Source organism: Cupressus sempervirens, chromosome 10 (genome assembly GCF_028749045.1).
Source record: "Cupressus sempervirens isolate cs-2001-9-10 chromosome 10, ASM2874904v1, whole genome shotgun sequence".
Classification (NCBI taxonomy): Eukaryota; Viridiplantae; Streptophyta; class Pinopsida; order Cupressales; family Cupressaceae; genus Cupressus; species Cupressus sempervirens.
In genome coordinates this window covers 978,137,644-978,165,067 of record NC_143127.1, presented here as the reverse complement: position 1 = coordinate 978,165,067, position 27,424 = coordinate 978,137,644, and the positions used below count along the sequence as shown (strand labels likewise).

The following is a 27,424-nucleotide window of genomic DNA, read 5'->3' as shown; positions in this document are numbered from 1 at the left end:
TCAGATCCTTGCAAAATCTAGGGATCTCTTCCCGTTCAGCTTCTTGGCTATATAGTGGTTACTGTATTCCTCATGTTTATAGTTCCTGTACTTCCTTGGATGATCTTCATCTATCAGTTCAGCCAATGGACCCAATTCTACTTCGTAGTTTGGAGAATGAAATATAACAATTGATAATCTTTCCATGTCTTTGTTTGTTACCGCCCTGTGCTCAATACTCTTGTACTCTCCATTTGTCAAAACCTGCAAACAATTTAAAACTATTATTATATTTTCATAATTCATATGAATTTTTGCATTTGACCTAAGAAAGTATAATAAAAAATAATCTAGTGTATAAAATTGTAGAATTGAGCAAATTCACATGACATAAAGAAAAATTTGACAAAAATATACCAGTAAAAAATGGGTCAATCTCTTAATTTCTATTGCTCACAAACTTTCACAGTCAAGAAGTGTTCAAAATGTATAACTATAAACAATCATGACTTCTAGTTATAGATAACAATCTAATTGAAGAATTTGAAAATAAAAATCACTTACTAAAATTTAGTAATTTTCTAAATTTAGTATGATTCCTACAACTACGTGTTAAACACTTGTTGAAATTACTATTGTAGGCAAGCCGTCTACATGACTTACTATTTACGGTAATTCAACACATACAAAGCTACTAATTATAGTAAGTCTAAAAAAAACACTACATAAGCATTTGGACGACCTAACTCATTTTGATAACTCAACCATAATTAGATGACTAGATGGATGACTTCACATTCCAACAAAGAGTTTAAGGAGAAGTGTGATAATAGATCATAGAATGTGGACGACCCAGCCCATTTTGATGACTCAACCATAATTAGATGACTAGATGGATGACTTCACATTCCAATAGGATGACCCAAACCATTTTGATGGCTCAATCACAATTAGATGACTGGATGGATGACTTCACATTCCAACAGAGAGTTTAACGAGAAGTAAGATAATAGATCATAGAATGTGGACGATCCAACGCATTTTGATGACTCAACCACAATTAGATGACTAGATAGATGACTCCACATTCCAACATAAAGTTTAAGGAAAAGTAAGATAATAAATCATAGAATGTAATCTAAAACATTGACACTCAAAAAAATGTTTACACAATCAAAGTCAAAAATTACTTCAAATCAGCATACCTCCATAGTGTCCCCTATGACGATAATTAGAGCACCTGGGATTGGCTCTACAGAAATCCACTGGTTCTGGTGAAGAACCTGCAAACCTACACAGTCGTCATCTTGTAGCAAGGCAGTAAGAGCACTTCCATCAGAGTGTGCACTTAAACCTACAACTAGATCAGGCCTTGGGCAGGGAGGATAAAAGTTCATCCTCATTCCCTCAAACTTCTCTCCAAACATCTCCTCAAATATAGTGGACCTTAAGCCCAGGTTCTCAGCCATGACACTCAATAATTTGCTGCAGAGTTTTGCCACTTCCATTGAATAAGCCTCCACTGTATCACTGCAAAATTCATGCAACAAACCATGCACTATCAATATCTTGTGTCGTGATTATCATTTGATTTGTCTTTAGTGAACTGGGTCCAAGAGTTTTGGCATTGCAATTGTTTTCAAGATTAAGTTGTGTATCAATATTTTAGACTACGCTCTAAATAATATATCATTGTAATCGTTTTTATGATTATGTTGTGAAAGTTTTCCTATCAAAATGTTGCATTACACTCTATGAATCATATGTTATCAGGAAAGTGAAAGAGAAAATTGTTTCAGTCACATTATCATCAGGATATAAAAGCTGAAGGAGAATTTTTTTTCCCTCAGCTGTTCTATCTCATCCTAATGACATTTGATTCAAAGAATATAATTCAAAGTATTGATATAAAAATTCTCACAACTTAATCTTTAAAGTAATTACATTTATCATAAACTTCATTGAATATAAAAACTTAGTTCAAATCACTGCTTTTATGACAGAAAACAAGGGAAAAAAAATAGATAAAACTATCTACACTAAATGAAAAATGCTTCAATGGATGTGCCCATTTTTGTGCTCCATAGACAAAACTTTACTGGTATGAAAATGAGATTAAATCTGCATAGATTACCGGAACTCTATGGGTTTTTCTGGCCAGACTTTTTCGTTGCGAAGAGCGTTGGGCCTGATTCCCAAGGCCATCATGTCACACCAGTCTAACTTCTGGTCCTCTGAGAAAATGAAAGCATGGCCGTATCCCTGAATTGTGCCAGGAACCATTTCATCCTTCTCTTTTTCTTCAAGTGGCAACTTGAAGAACTCCCTCGCCACCTTCTTTGTCATCTCCAGTAGCTCCACCTCGATTTCATGATTCAACACCTGAAAAAGAATAGAGGATTCTGAATCACAATCGATATTTTGCATCACTTTTACAGCTAAAGCAAATTAGATTCTGTTGGTACATTTCTCGCATGTTCAGTTTTGTGATTTTTTAAGAATTTGTTCACCATTTTTAACACTTTTATTTATTGCAGTTTAGATCTATTTAATTGGATTTTGTAGTGCATTTTTATCTCTGATTTCTGATCAGCTAATTTTAGATCTCGTGATCAAAAAGATTTTGCATTTCAATTCAATTGAATCAATAAAAAGTAATTTTGTCTGTACAGTAGTTTCTTCATATTCTTCATTTGATATCAGAGCCAGATTGATTAGGTTCGCTGGAGTAAATCATAGAACAAGAAAGATCATAAGTTTTATTGAAAGTTTGAAGCTGCTACTTGATAAATTACTGTGGGTTTTGTTAGCAGGACATAGTAGAAAATAAGACTGAAAAACACATGAATTGTTGGTTTTGTTTCACTATGTTTACACGGCATAGCAATTTCAATACATAAGTAGGACATATTTCTATAGTAAGTCAATTTGTGATATTGCTATCAGGATTTAGCTGTGTAGTTTTTTTAGTCAAATTCATTGACCCATGTTGCATGAGTAGAGATTCTCACACGAATCCATCTCTAGACTCTCACAGGTACTCCTAGGAGGTCACCCATCCCAGTACTACTTCAGCTCCAGCGCGCTTAACTACGGAGTTTTATTCTCATGAAAGATGGGTTTGTGTGTGAAGCACTACTCATGAAACATGGATCAATGAGTTTGACTCAAAAACTACACGAAACATAAAAACAACAAGAATTTATTGAGAGTAGAAGAGTTTGAAAAGTAGAGGTATCTTGTGTTCGCATCAATTTATTTGTGTTTGAAGATTTAGGAAAAGTAAATCCGCCAAGAGTAAGAATTGTTTCTTGGGATATTTTTTTTCAGTTAGAGAAGCTGTTCATAAACGAGTAGAGTATTTTTTTAAGCCAGACAACCTATTGTAGCCAACTCTGCATAAGAGATCGAAGTCGAGCAAAGGAATCGGGGGTATTTTTATATGACAAAAAAAAAATGTTCAAACAAAGAGGAGATACAACTTGGTCAATGAAATCAGAAGATCGTTGTCTCTAAAAAAAACACAATTATCTCTGCTAGATTTAAAGCTGCAGGAAGATTACAGATCAAAAAAAGCTGATTTACACTACGAAGATTGATGATCTTGTAAAAGCTAATAAATAAATTCAATGTAAGATTTTCTTTTGTGTGTGAAGCAATTTCTCCCTGTTTTTCAATTTCTTCAGATCCAACATCTGGGTTCACTAGGTACATGAATAAGAGTTGTGTAAAGCTAAGAATGATTATTACTGTTTTATATGTATATAAAATTTATTTTATCTTGTAGATTGATTGTATCACCATCAACATTTCACATCACACAATGATGAATCATCAGAATCAGAGACTATTAGAAAGTAGGAAAAATAATAATTTTGTACAAACCTGGAAAAAACCCCATTCTTGACAAGCCCGGGCAAGCTTATCCATCTCAAGCTGTCTAGTGGAGTGGTGTGATGAGAATATGTTGGCCATGTCAATGAGAGGGACATGAAGATCAGGTGGAGAACTTTCCGTGTTAAATCCAATGGTCTCTTCTGCAGGTCGGATATATCTCTCTGGTACGTCCTTTCTCTTCAATTTTGAAAGCTCCTGCACGTCATCAACCTTGAAACATGTGCCCAACATGGGACCTGAAACAGCCATGATCCCAACTGTGCTTATACTAATCTTTGGTACACCCAATGCAACTAGTCCTTGGTACATATATAGGACGACAGGATCTAGGGGTAAAAGGGGAATCAAACGGGCTGATCTATTGTCACAAAACAAAATAACAAAATAGTTATCAGATTAAGACAATTCCAAGTACTTGAGGATCTACTGAAAAAAGATTCCTTTTATTTATAAAAATTCTATTATGTAGAGGTTGATTCTAGCGTATAGTATTTCTATAAACTACAAGTTTTAAGACTTTTGTGTTTCTATCTATTAATCATTATTTAATTGATTAGATGCCAATGCTATATAATAGAACAAAAACTGTTAAAAAAGATACTATATCTTAAGATAAAATAACTCTTTGTATTTATAGAAATCCTATTATGAAGGGGTGGTTCTATTCTAGTCTATAATATTTTCATTAATTATTAATTTTTTAGACAGTTGCACTTTAATTATTAATTGTGTGATCTATATATCTATTACTAATTTCTTGATTGACTAGTTAGCAACTTTCAATAATGAAACCAAAAAACTTCACAAAGTAGGCACTAAATTTATGATGAAATAAAATTAAAGCATATAAGAATAAACAGATTAGGTGTTACAAAGAACAAAGACATTTAAAATACATATTAAGGCATGAACACAAACAAAGAAAAATAAACCATGATAATCTATGATAATGGGGGGATAATCTATGAAAATAAATGGAAATGTAGGGATAAAAGAGATATCAATATATGAGGTATAAATTTTAATATAATAAATCAAACAAGGAGCATACCTAAAGTCAAATGAAATATAAATAAGACTCACTAGGGGTAAAAGACAATTCTAGGGGTAAAAGGGGAATCAAATGGGCTGATCTATTGTCACAAAACAAAATAGTTACCAGATTAAGACAATTCTAAGTACTTGAGGATCTATTGAAAAAAGATTCCTTTTATTTATAAAAATTCTATTATGTAGACGATTGATTCTAGTCTATAGCATTTCTACAAACTACAAGTTTTTGGACTTTTGTGTTTCTATCTATTAATCATTATTTAATTGATTAGATGTCAATGCTATATAATAGGACAAAAACAGATTAAGAGGACACTATATCTTAAGATAAATAACTCTTTGTATTTATAGAAATCCTATTATGAATGGGTGGCTCTATTCTAGTCTATAATATTTTCATTAATTATTAATTTTTTAGACAATTGTACTTTAGTTATTAATTGTGTGATCTATATATCTATTACTAATTTTTTGATTGGCTAGTTAGCAACTTTCAATAATGAAACCAAAAAAACTTCACAGAATAGGCACTAAATTTATGATAAAATAAAATTAAAGCATATAAGAATAAAAAGATTAGGTATTACAAAGAGAAAAGACATATTAAAAACATATATTAAGGCATGAACATAAACTAAGCAAAATAAACCATGATAATCTATGATAATGGGGGGATAATCTATGAAAATATATGGAAATGTAGGGATAAAAGAGATATCAATATATAAGGTATAAATTTTAATATAATAAATCAGACAAGGAGCATACCTAAAGTCAAATGAAATATAAATACGACTCACAAAAATAAAATCTAAAAATCTAGTGTGAAATGAGTAAATCCTAAGAGAAAAAATCGTACCATGTATAGAAATGTTAGTTTCGCACCTTAATGTATATGAAAAGAAAACATTTCACTCTAATTTATGTGTGTGAAAGGGGACCAAACTTTAATTTTTTTTAGCACTTCATGAGCCCAAGGCAATAAAGCACTTAGAGTAGTTTTCAAAATGAGGTTATTATAGTCAATGAACTCCACAAAAAACATTTCAATCAAAAAATTAGATAGTTGGACATCAAAATGGGGAAGTTCACTTTCTAGAATATTCTTAGGTACTTAATTGTGTTACTTATATAAAGATAAGGGGGATTTTAGGGCTCACTTCTAAAAGTGTAGATTGTGGCTCTGTTGTGTTATTTGTTGCAATGAAAATGACTGTGTGTGGTTGTAGCATGTTATTTCCCTCAACATTGTAACGTCATTTCATTGAAGATAATAGAAAAATAATATGTTTGTTCTTTCAAGCACAACCACAAAAGTGTGTGTGATTGTTCTTTCCATTGTTATGTTGTTGAAATTTTCTATTTATTTTCTTGTGTTAATAACGTATAAGAATTGGAGAGAATAAGAAAGTGTGCAATATGACTAGGATGATGATGATGTAACATAACAAGTGCCACATAGTGATGTGTACTTCTGCTTATGATTTTTGTTTGTTTGTAATTATAATTGTAGTAATAAAGTATTGTTTGTTATAATTCTATAAATAATTACTAATTGTTAATTATAAAGTATAATTAGTTTAATATTAATTTTTATTTAAGTGGTAAATATAATTATTGATATATATTTTCCATTAATATATATCATATTATACTAGTATATTATAAATAAATTATAATACTAAAATAATAATATTTAATAATAATAATATATAGTAACATTTCTTAAAAGATTGTATAACATAAGTATATATTATATTTATAACATTATAAATTAAATAACGATTGCACGTTAATTATTAATTTTTTAGACAATTGCACTTTAACTATTATTTTTAATTATGTGATCTATATATCTATTACTAAATTTTTGATTGATTAGTTAGCAACTTTCAATAATGAAACCCAAAAAACCTCACAAAATAGGCACTAAATTTATGATAAAATAAAATTAAAGTATATAGAAATAAAAAGATTAGGTATTACATAGAGCAAAGACATATTAAAAATACATTTTAAGGCATGAACACTAACTAAGAAAAATAAACCATGATAATCTATGATAATGGGGAGATAATCTATGGAAATATAGGGTTAAAAGAGATATCGATATATAAGGTATAAATTTTAATATAATAAATCAATCAAAGAGCATACCTAAAGTCAAATGAAATATAAATAAGACTCACTAAAATAAAATCTAAAAATCTAGTGTGAAATGAGTAAATCCTAAGGAAAAAAATCGTTCCATGTATAGAAATGTTAGGTTCGCACCTTAATGTATTTGAAAAAGAAAAAATTTCACTCTAATTTATGTGTGCTAAAGGGGACCAAACTTTGATTTATTTATTTTTAGCACTTGATGAGCCCAAGGCAATAAAGCACTTAGAGTAGTTTTCAAAATGAGGTTATAATAGTCAATGAACTCCACAAAAAACATTTCAATCAAAAAATTAGATAGTTGGACATCAAAATGGGGAAGTTCACTTTCTAGAATATTCTTAGGTACTTAATTGTGTTACTTATATAAAGATAAGGGGGATTTTAGGGCTCACTTCTAAAAGTGTAGATTGTGGCTCTGTTGTGCTATTTGTTGCAATGAAAATGACCGTGTGTGGTTGTAGCATGTTACTTCCCTCAACATTGTAATGTCATTTCATTGAAGATAATAGAAAAAGAATATGTTTGTTCTTTCAAGCACAACCAAAAAAATGTGTGCAATTGTTCTTTCCATTGTTATGTTGTTGCAATTTTCTATTTATTTTCTTGTGTTAATAACATATAAGAATTAGAGAGAATAAGAAAGTGTGCAATATGACTAGGATGATGATGATGTAACATAACAAGTACCACATAGTGACGTGTAGTTCCCCGTATGATTTTTGTTTGTCTATAATTATAATTGTAGTAATAAAGTATTGTTTGTTATAATTCTATAAATAATTACTAATTGTTAATTATAAAGTATAATTGGTTTAATATTAATTTTTATTTAAGTGGTAAATATAATTATTGATATATATTTTCCATTAATATATATCATATTATACTAGTATATTATAAATAAATTATAATACTAAAATAATAATATTTAATAATAATAATTATTAATAATAATATATAGTAACATTTCTTAAAAGATTGTATAACATAAGTATATATTATATTTATAACATTATAAATTGAATAGCAATTGCATGTTAATTATTAATTTTTTAGACAATTGCACTTTAACTATTATTTTTAATTGTGTGATCTATATATCTATTACTAAATTTTTGATTGATTAGTTAGCAACTTTCAATAATGAAACCAAAAAAACCTCACAAAATAGGCACTAAATTTATGATAAAATAAAATTAAAGTATATAAAAATAAAAAGATTAGGTATTACAAAGAGCAAAGACATATTAAAAATACATCTTAAGGCATGAACACAAACTAAGAAAAATAAACCATGATAATCTATGACAATGGGGGGATAATCTATGAAAATATATGGAAATATAGGGTTAAAAGAGATATCGATATATAAGGTATAAATTTTAATATAATAAATCAATCAAAGAGCATACCTAAAGTCAAATGAAATATAAATAAGACTCACTAAAATAAAATCTAAAAATCTAGTGTGAAATGAGTAAATCCTAAGGGAAAATATTGTACCATGTATAGAAATGTTAGGTTCGCACCTTAATGTATTTGAAAAAGAAAACATTTCACTCTAATTTATGTGTGGTAAAGGGGACCAAACTTTGATTTTTTTTTTTTTTAGCACTTCATGAGCCCAAGGCTATAAATCACTTAGAGTAGTTTTCAAAATGAGGTTATAATAGTCAATGAACTCCATAATAAATGCCTCAATCAAAAAATTAGACAGTGGGACACCAAAATGGGGAAATTCACTTTCTAGAATATTCTTAGGTAGTTAATTATGTTACTTATATAAAGATAATGGGGAATTTTAGGGCTCACTTCTAAAAGTGTAGATTGTGGCTTTGTTGTGTTATTTGTTGCAATGAAAATGACCATGTGTGGTTGTAGCATGTTATTTCCCTCAAAATTGTAATGTCATCTCATTGAAGATAATAGAAAACTAATATGTTTGTTCTTTCGAGCACAACCACAAAAGTGTGTGCAATTGTTCTTTCCATTGTTATGTTGTTGCAATTTTCTATTTATTTTCTTCTTGTGTTAATAGTGTATAAGAATTAGAGAGAATAAGAAAGTGTGCAATAATAATAGGATGATGATGATGTAACATAGCAAGTGCCACATAATCGCATGTACTTCCCCTTGTGATTTTTGGTTGTCTTTAATTATAATTTGTAGTAATAAAGTATTTTATTATTATTATTATATAAATAATTAATAATTGTTAATTATAAACATAATTAATTTAATATTATTTTTATTTTAGTGGTAAATATAATTATTGATACTATATATATATATATATATCATATTATACTAGTATATTATAAATAAATTATAATACTAAAATAATAATATTTAATAATAATAATATATAATAATATTTCTTAAAAGATTGTATAACATAAGTATATATTATATTTTTAACATTATAAATTGAATGACAAAAAATACATTCTAAAAAGTATAATAGATTAAAAGTAAAATATCTAAACTATCTTAGTTATGTTTAACAATATTAAACATTAATAAATCATATTAGATTAATTAAAAATAATTTTTTATAGTTTTACAATCCATTAAATCTGCCCAATATAATTTTTATATTATATATAAGGGGATCATCGTGGAAAGAAAAAACCCCATTACATTGAAATGTACAAAAAAAGGAGGCACGACCTCACAACAAGAGTATCACAATATCCACAAATCATAGAGTCTTGTGCATATATAGATACAAAAGAGAGATCTAAGAGACTAATGTAGGAAATCATCATGGGTGTCCACTCGGGTAGTCCACCCCATAGCTCCCTCCATCCACACAATGTTTTGCTTCTCATGTACATATGTGCAAGCATGAGGATTTAGTCCTTTTTGGAGTTTTTATTTCTCTTTACCTCCCAGTTAAGCTTCTTGACAATCTTCTCAAACATCTGCAGGTTATCAATATTCTTCCTCCATTTATAGTCATCCTTCATTTCAAAGATGAAGAACCTTTTGAGCATTTCCTTATCAGTCAAAATTATGATATGAACCTGCAAGAAGATTTTAAAATAAGTGAGTTTTTGAAAAGAAATCAGTAAGAACTCTGGGGCTATTTTCATTCCTTTCCTCATTTCTACATTTCCAAATCTGCCATAAGATATTAGAAGAGAGAATCTTCCAAAAAAGATTAGTATCTTTTTTTTAGCCCATCAATTTCTAGTAATAATTTCAAGAATATTAGCATTCATAGGATAAGAGATACCAAACATATGCTAAATTTCCTTAACAAAAATATAGTCAAAGAGAACATGTCTTCTAATTTTAGGTAGTCTACATAGGTTATAGTAGTCAGTAGTAGAGTTTTCTTTTTTAGTTGGGAGTCTATCAAGAAACAACATCCATTTAAAGAATTTTATTTTATGTTGAATAGAGTCTTTCCACAATATATTAAAATAATTCTTCTAAGAGAAAGTGTCTAGAGAGGAGTACCAAACAGAATTGACATGCTTAGTAATGGCATCATTATATCTAATCACTTTATATATATTTTTAGCTTTGATTTTGTATAAAATGGTCCCATCACTTGCCATTGATAGTTTAAGTATTTATGAGAATCCACATGATAGGTAGTGGGTAAGTCCTTGGTAGCTTTAAGAATAATATTATAATTTTTTTCTTGGAGGTCAAGATATCAAAATTGCTTCTAAGTTCATTCTAGATGATTCATCTGTCATGCTCAAAGTCTTGGAAATATAAGAGGAGTAACTGAGAGGGGAAGGGTGAATCAGTTACTACAAAAATAAATTCCAGTTCCCTCAGGTGTCACTACAAAATACAAATAGATAATTGAATAATATTGAAGCTTGGTAAACACAGAATGTTGTAACTTGATAGTAACTGGATTAGCTTGGTAAAAGATTAACATATAAACCTTTAGGTGTTATCTATGATTACCATTACTTTAACTTAGTTGCAAACATATAAAAAAAAATAGCATGAACACATTTGACACTAGGATTTAATGTGGAAATCCAATTTGGGAAAAACCACCAATAGCAACTAGTTATTGATTTTCACTCTTTTGAAGTGAGCCCTGTTAGGAGCCAACCTTATTAAAGTTTAGAAAATATACTGTTAGGTGTGACCCTATTAAAGGATTTAATCACCCTATTAAGAGTGGCCTAGTTAGATGTCTTGAGAATAATTCAATAAAATTGTCACCTTGTTAGAGGATTTGCAAATAGCTGTTAAGACAACTCTGTTAGGAGATTTAGATCAATGCTACAATGGTTAGAGAGTAACAATGAGGTGACCTAATTTGACTGCAACTAATTTTTTGATTTTAGATCTCTATTCTATCTTGCACTTGATCCTTCCTAATCGAATATGACTTTGCTGCACCTCAAGAATATTCTACTTATCCTTCAAATTTTCTTCCTCTTCTCATCAATAGATCTTCAATCATATCATCACAATTTTCACATTCACTTGCACTTTTTAATTAAAACTTGACCTTATACTTATATCTTCCACTTTATTAAGTTGACTAAAATAGAACTTACAATAATCAATATTCATCACCTTAGTTGGCTAGAATCAATAGATAAATCAATTAAGCTTAATACAAAAAAATAAGAAAATCCTTCATTAGTCGACCCTGCTTGGTAGAAACTAACTCTAAAATGATTTCCTTCGTTAACCAATAGAAGCTTGGTTAACACTGCAAACATACAAAAATCCTTTGGAAACCAAGTAAGCTCGGTTAGTACTGGTTCCATCCAACTTTCCTGAGTCAGCTCGGTTAACACTTTCTTTTTGCAACTTTTCCTACGACACCCGAGTGAACTTAATAGATGTTGCCTTCTGAAATAGGCAAACACAAGAATGCTTGGTAGACATTGAGAACTATCTTCACTACCCAAGTGAGCTTGGCATATACTGATCGATAATGATTATGACATTTTCATAACATCAAAGAAAACACATAATTAATCAATTATATCCAACAATCTCCCTATTTGGCATTAATGGCAACACAACATGTCATAACACAATGAAATTTTGGATTTTAGAATTGAGAACTCCCTCTATCAGTATGAGCTCTTCCTTTCACTAAATTTTGCCTGCAACAGTTGTTACCAAGTTCATTTAGAACATCCTCCCTCTTTTAGCATGCTTCTTCTTTGGAAAACTTCCCCCTCTTTGGTTTCTAACTTTATTTTGGTTCCAAAAATTTCTCATAGATATGATAGTAAACTTCTCCCTCTTTGACAAGACATGCCAAAGATAATAACTCTGTAAATACCAATGTACCTTAAGTATTGATTCATTTGCAATATGCCCTTGTAAAATTTTGCACCAACTGATTGATCTTCAATAGGTTCTAGTTGATACATTCACTAAACTTCATTTAGTAAATTTCAAATAGGAGAGTGACCCCTAGCTTATCTCTTAGATATAGAAATGCATCCTTAGGTAATGGCTTGGTGAATATGTCTACAATCTATTCTTTTGTATTCACATACTCCAATCTGACTTCTTTAACTTAAACCAACTCTCTCAAGAAGTGATATTTTATAGCAATATGCTTTATTTTGGAATGAATTACTGGATTCTTTGATATGTTGATTGCACTTATGTTATCACAATATATGACAATTGGATCTTTGATTTCTACCTTCGTTCTTTCCAACAATTGTTTGAACCAAACAATGATAGAAAAATTGACTACTGTTGCTACATATTCTGCCTCTATTGTGGTTTGAGATGTACAATTTTGCTTCTTGATTGTCCAAGATACTAGTCTTTTGCTAAGAAAGGATGCTCCACCACTTGTTCTTTTTCTATCATCAAGACTCCTGCCCAATCATCATCGATAAATACTTTGAAGTCAAAATTGCCTCCAAGTTTGTACCATAAACTATAGTCTTTAGTACCTTTCAGATATCTCATGATTCTCTTGATTTCCATCATGTGATTTTCTTTAGGATTTGTTGAGAATCTTGCCACTATTCCAACTGCTAGAGCAATATCAAGCCTTGGGTGTACTACATACTGCAATTTTTCAATCACTGATTTATAAGTGGTCTTATCTAGTTCTTTGGAATCATCATTTTTGGAAAGATTATGTCTAGTAAGCATAGGTGTTCCAATTGGTCTTGAATCTTCCACTCCAAAATTCTTTAGTATCTCCTTTATATACTTAGATGGAGTGATGTAGATACCATTCTTGTTCTACTGTATTTTTAATCCAACGAAGGAATTTAAATTCACCAAATATGGACATCTCAAATTCTTTACTCATTTCTTCTGAGAATACTTTGTATAAATCAACATTTTTGGTAAATAGGGTTATCATCAACAAATATTTTTACCAACACAATCTTCTTATCTAGTCCTTCCTTGATATATAGACTACTATTATCATTAGTAATTTGAAAACTAATATGTACCAAGTAGTTATGGAGTCTTTCATACAAAGCTTTGGGAGCTTTCTTAAGTCCATATAATGCTTTGTGTAGTTTACAAACCATGTCTCCTTTGCTAGGATCTACAAAACCTTCTAGTTGTTCAATGTAAACTTCCTCATCAACAATTCCATTCAAGAATGTAGATTTAACATCCATTTGATACACTTTGAATCCTCTATGTGTTGAATATGCTAGTAAAGTTCTAACACCTTCAAGTCTTGCTACAGGAGCAAAAGTCCCACTATAGTCAATACCTTCTTCTTGAGAATAACCTTTGCATACCCATCTTGTTTTGTTTCTTGATACCTTTCCATCTTCATTCAGCTTATTTCTAAATACCCATTTTGTACCAGTTACATTTTTATCCTTGGGTCTAGGAACAAGAGTCCAAATTTTGTTATTTTCTATTTGTTCTATCTCTTCATTAATTGCTTCAATCCAAATTTCATTTTCTAGAGCATCTTTAACACTTTTAGGTTCAAATTCAACAAGTAAACATGTGCCTTTTAATTTTCTTCTTGTCATTGTTCCATCTAATTTGTCTCCATTGATTTGATAAGGTGCAAGATGTCTTCTGACATATCTTGTTAACACAAGCTACTTGGTCTTTGAATGAGTTCCACTATCTTCTTCTTGAATTTTAGTTTCAAGATCGAGTCCTTCTCTCCATGACTTGGGTCCATCAGGCTCGGTTTGAACTAGCTCGGTAGCCTCTAATTGTGACTCAAGTCCTTGTAACTCAAGTTGCACTACCTACAACTTGGTAACTATTGGAGTTTCTAGGGACTCGGGAGTTGAAGCTTCTTTTCTCTCAAATAGATTTGGAAGAGTATCAGGTTTGTAGTATATGAATCTTTTGTAGTCTTTAGGTTCCTTATTGCTTTCTTCTTCACTCTTTTATGCATATTTGTTAATTCTGACATGTGCACTCTCTATAATTTTGTGAGTAGACAAATTCAAACAACTATATGCTTTACTTTTGCAAGAATATCCTAGAAATATGCCTTCATCACCTTTTACATCAAATTTTCCTTTTCTAGATGCTTTCATGTAACATTTTTTGCCAAATATTTTCAAGTAACTTACATTAGGTTTGTAGCCATACTATAGCTGATAAGGTGTCTTGTTTGAATCCTTATTCAACTAAACTCTATTCAAGGTATGAACTGCAGTGTTGATAGCTTCCTTCTAGTATTTGAGAGCAACATTCTTTTCAATCATCAGGGTTCTTGCACAATCCATGATAGATCTATTTCTTCTTTTTGCTATACCATTTTGTTGTGGTGTACTAGGGGAAAATACTTGTCTTTTGATTCTTCTTTCAATGCAAAAATTGTTGAATTCATGGGAGATGAATTCACCACCTCTATCCGATCTTAGGCATTTCAACTTATTTCTAGTTTCTTTTTCTACTCTTGCTAGATACCACTCGAATTTTTGAAAGGCTTCTAATTTTTCTTTTAGGTACATTACTATCATCATTTTAGAGTAGTCATCAACAAAGAGAATGAATTTTTTTTCTCCACTATAACTCTTTATTCCAATAGGTCCACATAATTTTGTATGAACAATTTCCAAGACTTCTTCTGATTGGTTGTCTTTGCTTTTGAAGCTTGTCTTTCCCATCTTACCAATTTGGCAATTCTTGCATAGACCCCATGTCAAGCTTCTTCAAACTAAGAATACCTCTTACTCTTTTATGTTTTCTTATCTTAATTGGATTATCAAAATCCACATGACATAGCCTTTTGTACCATAACCAACTTTTCTGTCATGTCCCCTTTTCAAATAATTAAAAATAATAATATTTTCTAAGGCAGGCAGGCCCAAAAAGGTGAAGTTTCGGAAAAATGAGAAATATTTGGAAGCTAATGGACTAATAAATGAAAATTATTATTAAAATATTTTTATTTAACCGCTCTTGGACGTGAGTTAGGGTTATGCCCTCTTTTAAGGAGTTTGGAGGCATTTTGGGCTCATTCCAGAACTTGATTTTTGCTCATTTCTTTGTTATTCTTCAGAGGCTGCCAAACCTGTGGAGAAGGAGACCCAAGAATGGGAGTTTTTAGGTTTCTAGGAAGGCTAAGGATGGGAGTTTGAAGCCATTCCATGTGCATGCTCATGTAGAGTTTTCCTTGTGCTGAATAGTGCAGATTTGTGATTTTTTCGGGTCTATTTTTTTGTAAGAGTTTGGTGTTTCCAATTGAGTATTTCATATCAGTTTAGGTTGCTGCTGTATTTCAGAATTTTAGATGTTAAATAGAGCTGAATATATGTATTTAGTTGTGATTATACTTCTATGATAGATTATTAGTGTTTTTGTGGTGTTTTTGGGCTATTCTATGTTGTTTTCGAGAGCCTGATGAGCATTGTTTTTATCCTCCATTTGGGAGCTGTTGTGTAAATATAATATAGATCTGGAAATGTCATTTTTTAGGATGTTATGCTACTGAAATTTCTATAAAAAATGTCCACTTTCAGATTTTTTAATAATATGTGAAGCTATGAAGTTTTTGGCACTATTTCCGGCATACCCGATTTGGGGTTTATTGAGAAATTGGTGGATCTTTGAAATATTGGTTGTTTGATCTTAAAGATCTGATTAGAGGCTTGAAATATCATATAAAATCAAAAAAGGGACATTTTAGTGGTATCAGAGCTATGATCTTGTCAGCCTGAGGGTTTGTAGAAGTTTGCATGTCAGTTTTGACAACTACCCAAATCTTGCATGTCAAAATTTATGGTTACATGCTACTTCTAATAATTTGCATGTTAGTTTTTGGTGAATTTGGTGGTTTCATGTTGCTTCTAATCAACTGCATGTCAAAATTTATGGTTGCATGCTACTTCTAATCATTTGCATGTTAGTTCTTGGTGAATTTGGTGGTTGCATGTTGCTTCTAATCAACTGCATGTCAAAATCTATGGTTGCATGCTACTTCTAATCAATTGCATGTTAGTTCTTGGTGTTTGAAGAAGTTATAACCTATTGGGGTTACACTCTACTTTATCTAGAATGGATAGGTTTAGTACAGAGTCTCAGAGGACACGATCTTGGACAATTGATATCCAGAGTCAGAACAATAGAAAGGATGGTTATTTAGACATTCGAGATAAACTTAGGAAAATAAGCCATGACATGTCTAAATAGTTGGTTGAGCACCATCGTATGATGAATGACATGTTGTTCAACCTAGCTAAGGTGGATAAGTTGATTGGATTTGTATTTAGCAAATTTCCTCACAGGGTAGATGACACAATTACCAAGAACTTGCATGAGGAGTTTGAGAAACTAGCTTATAGCCAGGCAGAGGTCTCAGATTCTACTCTGCCACAGGAGGTAGTGGGTTTAGATGATGATTATGAGGATGTTGTTGTGCATGATGGTGACATACTTGGTAGATATGAGCATACATTGAGCATTCATGACTTTGCTGAGAAAGAGTACAAGGCATAGTTAGATGTTTCATCACATGAGGTTGAGGCAAGTAGTACTTCACATGATTTGTCCAGCTAGCTAAACGTGAACAAAGATAGTGTTGTGACTTCATTATCTCATCATGATAGGATGCGAGATATGATAGAGGATCACATTCGAATGATTCAGTTACAGGGTAGACATAAGGGAGTTCAAGCAAAGTCTTCTTGTGTTGACTTACAAGTGATTAGGGAAGGAATGGGAATGATGAAGTTTAGTTATTTACATCTTCCATCAGATCTTGACCATGTTCTTAGCCTTGTCAAAGACTATTCAGATGCCTTGAGGAGGAAGGAGGAGGAAGTTGATAGGCTTTCTCATGAGCTTGAGGACACTCGAGTTTTTTTGGTGAATACTCCATTGGCATTACAAGACTGGGAGAGACATGGGGATAATCATGGCATGGAGTTGAGTTTAGTTTCATCTTGCACTCCTGATACTCAACTTTATGTGAATGGTAGATCATATGTGGTCTTTGATAATGTTGCGAGTTCATCTTGCATTCACATCTAGGATATAGGGACAATGTCAGACAGGTATGTGGAGTTAGTTGGTATTGGTCATATTACTTAGGTGAGGAGTTTGCTTGAGTTACCAGCTGATTATAGTTTACGGATATGGACCCGAGATTGTTATATTGGCATTTGGGATTCAGTTGACTGGAACTCTTTAACACTTTTTGGTAGTAGTGATTGTTTGGGTGCTATCATGGATTTGATTAGCAGATTGCACGATGTTGTCTTTTCATGTGCCAGCAGCTTGTTTGATGCTAGTATTAGTTTTTATACATTGGTGTTGGGCTTTTTTCATATATCTAGTCGACCATACTTGCTAGAATGTGTTGATGATCTTTCATATTTGGCAGTGTGTACAGATGAGTCCCAAGATCATATTGGCATTGATGACATCTAGGAGGATGCAATGGGCAGTTTTCAAGACTTAGTTTCCTTGGTGGTTTCTTTTGGTACAGAGGAGTTGGATAGTAGTGCTACAGTTTTTGATACTCTATATGTTGATATGAGCTTTGGAGTTGATTCGCATGATATGGATGGTAATACTCTAGAGACCAGTAACCTTGAGGATGCTCCTTTAGACAGTGCATCGGAGGAGGTTTGTAGGATATAGTCTAGCCAGTGCCATCATGTGTCTAGTCAGTTGAGAGTTAGTGAGCGAAACATTGCTATCACTTGCCAAAATTTCAATGCTACTCGTCAATTGTTAGCAGTTTATGGATGGGGTTCTCCTACTAGTGATGAGCAGGGAGGAAGTTATCTTTCCTTGATAGAGTTCCACTCTTTATGGGAGGCTATCTAGATTTTGAGATAGGATTATATGCAGTTGGTAGCTAACAGAGATTATCTTATGGAGTGGGGCAGTACAGCATCAGATGCATTGTTGGCCAAGGAAGATGAGGTGAGTGAGCTTACTTAGCAGCTTGAGGTGACTTCTGATATTCTTGAGAGTACACAATTAGCTTTCAAGGAGTCACAATTTCATTTGGCTAAGGTGACCATGGAGTTAGAGCAACTACAATCTTTACTAGATTTTATACAGTCACAAGTTGTGGTGTCTGGTGATCTGAGGATATCCATGGTCGAGATTGTCAAAGATAGTGGAGATGGGGATGCATCCATCCTTGATACTAACATTTGCATATCGGGTTCGTCCCTACTAGAGTTAGGTTTAGTTGAGTTGGGTGCTGCAGCAGATTGTTGTGGTATGCCTGACATGGTGGTGACCTCTAGTACTAATGGCACAGAGACTAGATATGTTGTATCAAAGACCATGTGTGATGTTGGTGAGCTGTTAGTTAGCATGGTTCCTACTAGTAATACTACTCCCTTGGTGATGTCTTTAGAGGTAGTAGTCAGTTTCAACTTGGTTAGTCATCAATTGCAGTTAGTTACATTTGGATTGCAGTCTGAGCCACTAACTGAGATTGGCACATTCTATCGGCATTACATTGTGAGGTATGCTCATCAATTTACCTTTGATGACCATGTTGATGAGATGATGATACAGAGATGTACTTTGGTTCCTAGTGCTTATCATCAATTATGGGATAGTTTGATGCCTTGGGATGAGAGTCATGATGGGCATGCCATGGTGATAGGTTCTACAGTTTACAGCTTGATAATACATGACTTAGAGCAGGAGTTTTGGAGTGATGCTTTAGCGGGTGTTGTTATTGATTCTACTCCTTTGGCTATGACATCTCCTGACTTAGCTGGTGATCAGTCACAGTGGGTTGTATCACTTGTTCATGGTGAGCTGTTGACTGAGGTTGGTTTTCTTTATCAACATTATATTGTAGGGTATGTACATCAGTTAGCATTTGATCCTTGTGTTGAGGAGTTGATGGCAGGCAAATTTGGTTTGGGTTCCATTTCTTACTGTTTATCTTGTGATGGCTTTTCACCATCAGGGGTGCATGGGAGTTATGGTTATGAGACAATGACCAATGATCTATAGAGTTCTGTTGACTGTAGGAGTTGTACAGTGTGTGGATTCTCCATACTTGGTACAGTTTCATTTGGGAGCATTCACCATTGTTGCAAAGTTGGATTGTACATTCCATATAGGCCAATGGGATGCATTGATGGTATTTACTATGTTGGTAGTTTGATTTGTCCACTTTACTTGGGTTTTGATGTTCTAAGAGTTTGTGTCTCGTGGATTTCTGACTGTGGAAGTTGTGACTTTGGAGTTTGGTTGAGCAGTAATTGTCAGTTTGATTATGGATTCCTCTTGGTTATATTGCAGAGAATATTGCAGGAGCCTGTGTTAATTGACAATAGTATAGTTCATGACTAAATTTGGGATCCAGGTGGATTGATTGGTTTATTTTTTAGCCATTTCTTGAGGACAAACAATATTTGGAAGGGGAGGACTTGTCATGTCCCCTTTTCAAATAATTAAAAATAATAATCTTTTCTAAGGCAGGCAGGCCCAAAAAGGTGGAGTTTTAGAAAAAGGGGAAATATTTGGAAGCTAATAGACTAATAAATGAAAATTATTATTAAAATATGTTTATTTAACCCATCTTGGACGTGAGTTAGGGTTATGCCCTCTTTTAATGAGTTTGGAGGCATTTTGGGCTCATTCTAGAACTTGATTTTTGCTCATTTCTTTGTTTTTCTTCAGAGGCTGCCAAACTTTTGGAGAAGGAGACCCAAGAATGGGAGTTTTCAGGTTTCTAGGAAGCCTAAGGATAGGATTTTGAAGCCATTCCATGTGCATGCTCATGCGGAGTTTTCCTTGTGCTGAACAGTGCAGATTTGTGGTTTTTTCGGGTGTGTTTTTTGTAAGAGTTTGGTGTTTCCAATTGAGTATTTCATATCAGTTTGGGTTGCTTCTATATTTCAGACTTTAAGATGTTAAATAGAGCTGAATATATGTATTTGGTCATGATTATACTTTTGTGATAGATTATTAGTGTTTTTGTGGTGTTTTCGAGCTATTCTATGTTATTTTCGGGAGCCTGATGAGCATTGTTTTTATCCTCCGTTTGAGAGCTGTTGTGTAAATGTTATATAGATCTGGAAATTCCATTTTGTAGGTTGTTATGCTGCTGAAATTTCTATAAAAAATTTCCACTTTCATATTTATTAATAATATGTAAAGCTGTGAAGTTTTTGGCACTATTTCCGGCATACTCGATTTGGAGTTTATTGAGAAATTGGTGGATATTTGAAATATTGGTTGTTTGATCTTAAAGATCTGATTAGAGGCTTGAAATATCATATAAAATCAGAAAAGGGACATTTCATTTCCTCTACTTGAGCAATAAAACATGAACAATCACCGAGACCAAGATAAAATAGATTACCTTTTGTTTGATTGCCAAAACCAACCAAATTTCTCTTCCCCTCCAGTAGTTTGGCCTGTCCATTCATGAATTCTACCTTGAATCTAATGTTATTCAGTTGTACCACATTTAGTAGCTTATGATTTAGTCCTTCAACCCAATAAGCATTATCACACACAAGTTCTTTAGTCAACAAGATACGTCCTTTTCCTTTTATGTTACAAGGTTCATTGTTTCCAAATCTTACACTACCTCCATCATAATATTCCACATGTTCAAATTTTGTTTTGCCACCATTCATATGATGTGAGTAGCCACTATCAATAATCCATATTTCATTTTTGCTAACATGAGAGATAAGTGCCATCTTATCTCATTCATCATCAGATTCATCTTTCATAATAATATATATCATTTCATCTTCACTATTATTAGAATCTTTAGCTATGAAACAAGATTTCTTACCTTTGTCCTTGAAACTCTTGTAGGTCTTGGAGTCCTTCTTGCCTTTATGCTTATTGCTTTTTTTCTCATCCTTAATTTCCTTGTTTGGACACCTAGCAGCAATGTGACTAATTTCTTCACAAGAAAAGAAGATCAAAGGAACTTTACCTTTGTAGTTTCCTCTTCCTTTGGAATACTTCCTTGCAAGCAGGGCTTCAAAAACTTCAAGATCACTCTCTAAAATTACTTCTGATGATCCATCTTCTTCACTTCCTGATTGACTAGATTTTGACTTTTTGCCCTTTTCTTTGAGTGAAAGTCTAGCTTTAAATGCAGATTAAATATTATTTGAAGCAGGAACATAGTTATCATAATTGTCTAACTCAAAAGCTATTAATCTTCCAACTAGAGCATCTAAGCCTATCTTGTTATTTGGATCACATCTCATTTCTTGGATAGAAAATACTCTAATTGCATAAATAGGAAGAAGATTTTTGAGCACTTTACTCACAATAGTTTCCTCCTTGACTTCTCCTCCTGATGCTTTGATTGCACTTACACTAGCCTTGATTCTTTCCACATATTTTTCAATGTTTTCATCTTCTCTCATCATCATTTGATCAAATTTTCCTCTAAGGCTTTCTGCTTTGGCTTTTCTTACATTGTCATATCCTCCATAGATATCTTTCAATTTTTCCATATTGTAAAAGAAATTTTGCAATCTTTTACATCATCAAATTCAACATAACTAAGAGCAGATACAATATCAATCATCATGATATTATGATTCTTCTTTTTAGTAATGTCTTCATTTGATAATGTTCTATTGGGAGTCTTATATTCAACATCAAGATAATTGCAACCTGAATTATTGATGGTAGCCAGATGTAATCTTATAAGTCCTTGCCATGTTGTAAAATTATCTCTGTTCAACTTGGGAATCTCTCTTTTGTAAGACATCTTGTTCTTTAGCTTAGGTCCTTAAAACCTTCTCTACAAGCACCAAAAGCTCTAATACCAATTGTTGGAAATATAAGATGAGTAACTAAGAGTGGAGGGGTGAATCAATTGCTACAAAAGAAATCCTAGATCCCTTAGTTGTCAGTACAAAATGCAAGTAGATAATTGAATACTATTGAAGCTCAGTAAACACACAAAATATTGTAACTCGATAGCAACTAGATTAGCTCGGTAAAAGATTAACATATAAATTTTTAGATTTTATCTATGATTACCATTACTTTAACTTAGTTGCACGCAAACATATAAAAGAAAATAGCATGAACACATTTGACACCAAGATTTAACATGGAAACCCAATTTGGAAAAAACCACCAATAGAAAATAGTTACTAATTTTCACTCTTCTAATGTGAGCCTTGTTAGGAGCCAACCCTGTTAAAGTTTAGAAAACACACTGTTAGGTGTGACCCTGTTAAAGGATTTAATCACCTTGTTAGGAGTGGCCTGGTTAGAGGTCATGAGAAAAATTCAATGGAATTGTCACCTTGTTAGAGGATTTACAGATAGCTATTAAGCCAACTCTATTAGGAGATTTAGATCACTACTACAATGGTTAGAGAGTAACAATGAGATGACCTGATTTGACTGTAACTAATTTGTTGATTTTAGATCTTTTTTATGTCTTGTACTTGATCATTCTTGATCGAATATGACTTTGTTGCACCTCAAGGATATTTTTCTTATCCTTCAAATTTTATTCATCTACTCATCAATAGATCTTCAATCACATCATCACAATTTGTACATTCACTTACACTTTTTTTTACAAACCTTGAAATCACAACTTGACCTTATACTTTTATCTTCCACTTTACCAAATTAGCTCAAATAGAACTTACAATAATCAATATTGATCTCCTTAGTCGGCTAGAATCAATAGATAAATCAATTAAGCTTAATACAACAAAATAAGAAAATTCTTTGTTGGCTGACCCTACTCGATAGAAACTAACTCTAAAATGATTTCCTTCATTAACCAACAGAAGCTTTGTTAACACTACAAACTTACAAAAATCCTTTGGCAACTGAGTGAGCTTGATTAACACTCGTTCCATCCAACTTTTCTTAGTTACCTGAGTGAGCTTGGTTAACACTCATTTTCTACAATTTTTCCTTCAACACTTGAGTGAACTCAATAGACATTGCCTTCTGAACTAGGTGAACACAGGAATGCTCAATAGATACTGAGAACTATCTTCACTACCCAAGTGAGCTCAGCATATACTGACTGATAATGATTATGACATTTGTGTAACACCAAAAATAACACACAATTAACCAATTCTATCCAACACAAAGAGGCTAGATAGCTAAGAGATGCCCAAATTGGACTAGTATCTAGCATAATAGCCTTGGGAGAGGGTGAGAGGTTTGCCAACTAAGTTCAAGTTACACTAAATGGATCTTTCACCATAAAGTTGATTATCATCATGGAAGTCCTTGTTAATAATATATTTCTAGACATAATTCCAATTTTTCCATATGGATCTAAAGATAACTGATCCTTGAACAAAAATAGGAAATTTTCCAATAATTAGATCATTAAAAGGTAGTTTCTTCCATGATTAAGCATTTTTGAGGAATCGACTTTATATATTGTTCCTAATAAGGATCTTCCATGGATCATTACCATCCATAGAGTGGAAAATATATTTGGAAGCAAGGGCAATCCCTTGGAGTTTAATATTCTTCAAGCCCAAGCCCCCAAGGAGCTTATTAGTGTGGCATCAATCCCACTTAACAACATGCATTTTTCTATTTCCTTTACCATCAAACCAAAAGAAGTTGGTGACTTCCTTTTGGATCTCCAAGATTTGGAAATTACTAAACATCCAAGCTGAAGAATAGTATGTATTGTAGGAAGAGAGATTTTTTTAGTAGACTTGTACTCTGCCAGCTAAGGGTAAAGATCTGTTGTGCAACTTATCCAACTTCATAGTGATTTTATCTTTAATAAAGGACCACATATCTTTTAAAGAGGGATCAATAGAAAAGGGTATGCCCAAATATCTCACAATTTTATGAGGGCCTCCCCATTGAAAATAATAATTTTAAAAATAGTTAGGGGGTTGTTCATCCCATCCAAGAGATGTAGATTTGGCATGGGATAAATGAGCACTAGAGATTTTGCAAAAGAAACTAAGTTCTTTTTGCAGAGCTTTAAAATTGTCAGCAACAACTTCAAAGAAAATAACAGTATAATCAGTAAAGTGGTAGTTTATAAGCTCATCATCATTGGGGAAAGATATTTCCCTATTAGGAAGGGAGATAGTGTAAGAATTTTCCTTAGGGAAAAATTCACCCAAGATCAAAGAACTCAAGCACAAGCACAACAATATACCTAGAAAGAGTATGATTAGAATATTGATATGTATTTGATTCCATGTAAAAGTACACTAGGAGTGCCTATACATAAAGGCCTTTGGAATGCTTCTAGAATGCATAGGAATCACCAAGAACATGTCCACTAGGTGAAGGTTATCCTCCATTAAGCACATGAGTAAGTGTGATGATGAGAGGATAAGCCTACAAAGGTGTAACACAAAAAATAATGTTGTACACACCATGTGCTAAATTAGGAGTGTGAATAACTATGTTGTCTACATGAAAACTCAGTTAATTATGCAAACTCTAATGTTGTAAACACCATGTGCTAAATTAGTGTTTCTTACTTATGTGTTGTCAGCATGACAACTCATAAAAGTATGCAAACTCCTATGTGTCTCACCAAATAAATAATAAAATAATGCATTAGCTTAAGTACAATTAAGTAAGTGAAAATAGTAAATATGTATTTACACCAACACCCCCCTTAAGTGCAACTTAGGGGAATGCCTTTAAGCTCACAAAAAATTAGGATGAAAGGCATGATGGGTCCCAACTACTAGGCCATATTAGGTACCCATGTACATAATGTAATGCAATCTCTCATAAAGTAGAGAAAGAGGGAAAACCTAATGGAAAAATCCCTTCCCCAAAAAGAGAGATGAAAAGACAAGATGCATGGATGGTGTTGTGTTGAATTCTTTTAAATTCTCAAGGTTTGTCTACCATGAATCTCAACACAACTCCCCTCTTGTTGGTGTTTGAAAAAAATGGAGGTTTTTCAATTATCCCACTGAGAAAGTGACACATCTAGGGGTAGCTAAATCCCATTTTCAACATGCCATTTCTGACAACAGGCCAGCTATAAGGCATGACCCTTCTTCTACTTTAGGCTCTGCTAAACCTAGGTGGGTAGACCTAAGATTCAATTGATACTGTACTAGTGCAAAAATATATCCCTGAATCTATTAAGTAGATGAAACCCTTATATCTCCTAGTAACTCATGAAATGACACAGATCTGCAGCAGCTAAATGAAAATCTAGAATATTCACAAGCTGAGTGAGGGTATAACATTTAAGTCCTTTAACATACAATGTAAAGATGATTTTGATTTTATTTTATGTGGGTGGGGGAAAGTGGATGAAAACCAAGCATAGACAACAACTTAATGACCCTATATCTGATAAGTGCTTGATCTATTTGGCAAATTCATGAATCTCCCTCATGCATTTTAGATATCTGATACTTATTTATATATTTAGATATGTGATCTATCTATTTACCTTGTAAATAGACATCAATGTTCAACTTAAATCTCATTCTTACTTGATATCCTTCTTAATAAATCTACAACCCTATTGAATCTATGAAGCATTTACACAATTCCTTGAATCATCAACAACAATGAAACAACATACAACCTTAAGGGACTACAAAAATGACCTAGGCTCTTTGTTCAAAGATCATAAAACATCACAGATCAACTGAGAATGGAGACAAGATTTAAACTAAAACTAAACCCTTGCTGTTCTTTGTATTTATTTCTTTGAAATAGTACATGAAAATGCATGAAATTAACTCACAAATCACCTAATAAACCAGAATGTATAATAACATATGCTGTCATACAAGAGAGAAAATGGCAGGAATGAGAAACTAATGGGATGGTAAGGGGGTATCACAACCAAAGCAAGGCTTCATGGTCTAGAAACAGCACATCCCAGATCTTCCATCCAAAATTCATCAATTCCAGGGCCAATTCTACTAAGTGTTTCCATTTAGAGAAACTTTCCAAAATTCCAACCCCTACAATGAAAGAAAGAAAGAATGATATAGGATGAATGAATTCTTGGATTTGATCTTTACTTGACAAGTGTCCAATTGAAATTTAATCTTCTAACAACTAAAAAAGCTCCCTCTTCTTTCTTCCCATTTGATATGATTAGGTTTCATCATTTTTCTGTTACTGATTTGCAAATATCCTTTCCTGAATGATGAAAACCCGCAAGTCATCAAAATATCTGATTTGCCTCTTGAAATGCTAGTGAAATCTTAATTTTTATTGAATGAATCTGAACAAATTTCAACCCAAACTGAATTCTCACTACCTTTTAACCATACTCAAGTCATCACCTCATTAGAAATCAGTTCAAAGCTTTGATACCTGAATTTGGTTGCATAATAAGAATCTGGAAGAAAACCTCTTGTAGCTCAAACAAATTGCTACCTGTACAAAAACTAACTGCAGAATCATAAAATTTAGATTCTCATGATTTTGATGGTATATGATAAGGCATATCTGGCCTTCAAGAAACCCCCTTAATCTCATTTTGAAAAATGCCCCTCTATTATAAATGTTCAGGTCTACAACATTTTAGAATTTGAAAAATTTAAATGTTCTAAAGTTAAAACTTTAGAACAAAATGCTCTTTTGATTTAAAATCAATGTGAATGCATCATCTTTTGAAAACAATTTTTAATCACATTTTAAATGATTTTCCATTTTTTGACCCTTTATCCATCTGGGTCAACTCTTCTTTGACCAACTTTTCACCATGTGTTCACATCTGATTTGCCAACCTTTTCGGATGCAATGCCATGTCACCACTTGATGGGTCCAGTGCCACATGGCGCCTCCTCGCTTCCCCGCAATATTTATCTTCCTTGCATCTTCTTTTTGCGAGAATGCGAACACTGTAGGATCTACCACATGGTAGCATCTTGTGCATCCACCTTGAACCTGCGTGTCTATGCCATATCATCATGTCTGGGATTGCCAAATCATTGCACCCAAGACCCACTACCAT

The 27,424-nt window shown here is 32.6% G+C and overlaps 1 protein-coding gene across 1 annotated transcript; it reads right to left on the bottom strand.

Annotated features, from left to right (window-relative positions):
• On the bottom strand, window positions 1-27,424 carry LOC149537242 (protein LATERAL BRANCHING OXIDOREDUCTASE 1-like). Its single transcript, XM_089806429.1, has 5 exons — window positions 27,198-27,424; window positions 3,865-4,234; window positions 2,114-2,361; window positions 1,185-1,509; window positions 1-243 (listed from the first exon to the last, which is right to left on the bottom strand). The coding sequence occupies exons 1-5, from the start codon at window positions 27,422-27,424 to the stop codon at window positions 1-3; spliced, it is 1,413 nt and encodes a 470-aa protein (XP_089662555.1).

Coding starts and splice junctions, on each gene's coding strand:
- LOC149537242 (XM_089806429.1), bottom strand. CDS start 27,424: ATGGTAGTGGGTCTTGGGTGCAATGATTTGGCAATCCCAGACATGATG. Junction 1,510..2,113: donor GAAAAACCCATAGAGTTCCG/GTAATCTATGCA, acceptor TGAATTTTGCAG/TGATACAGTGGAGGCTTATT. Junction 244..1,184: donor TCATAGGGGACACTATGGAG/GTATGCTGATTT, acceptor AATTGTTTGCAG/GTTTTGACAAATGGAGAGTA.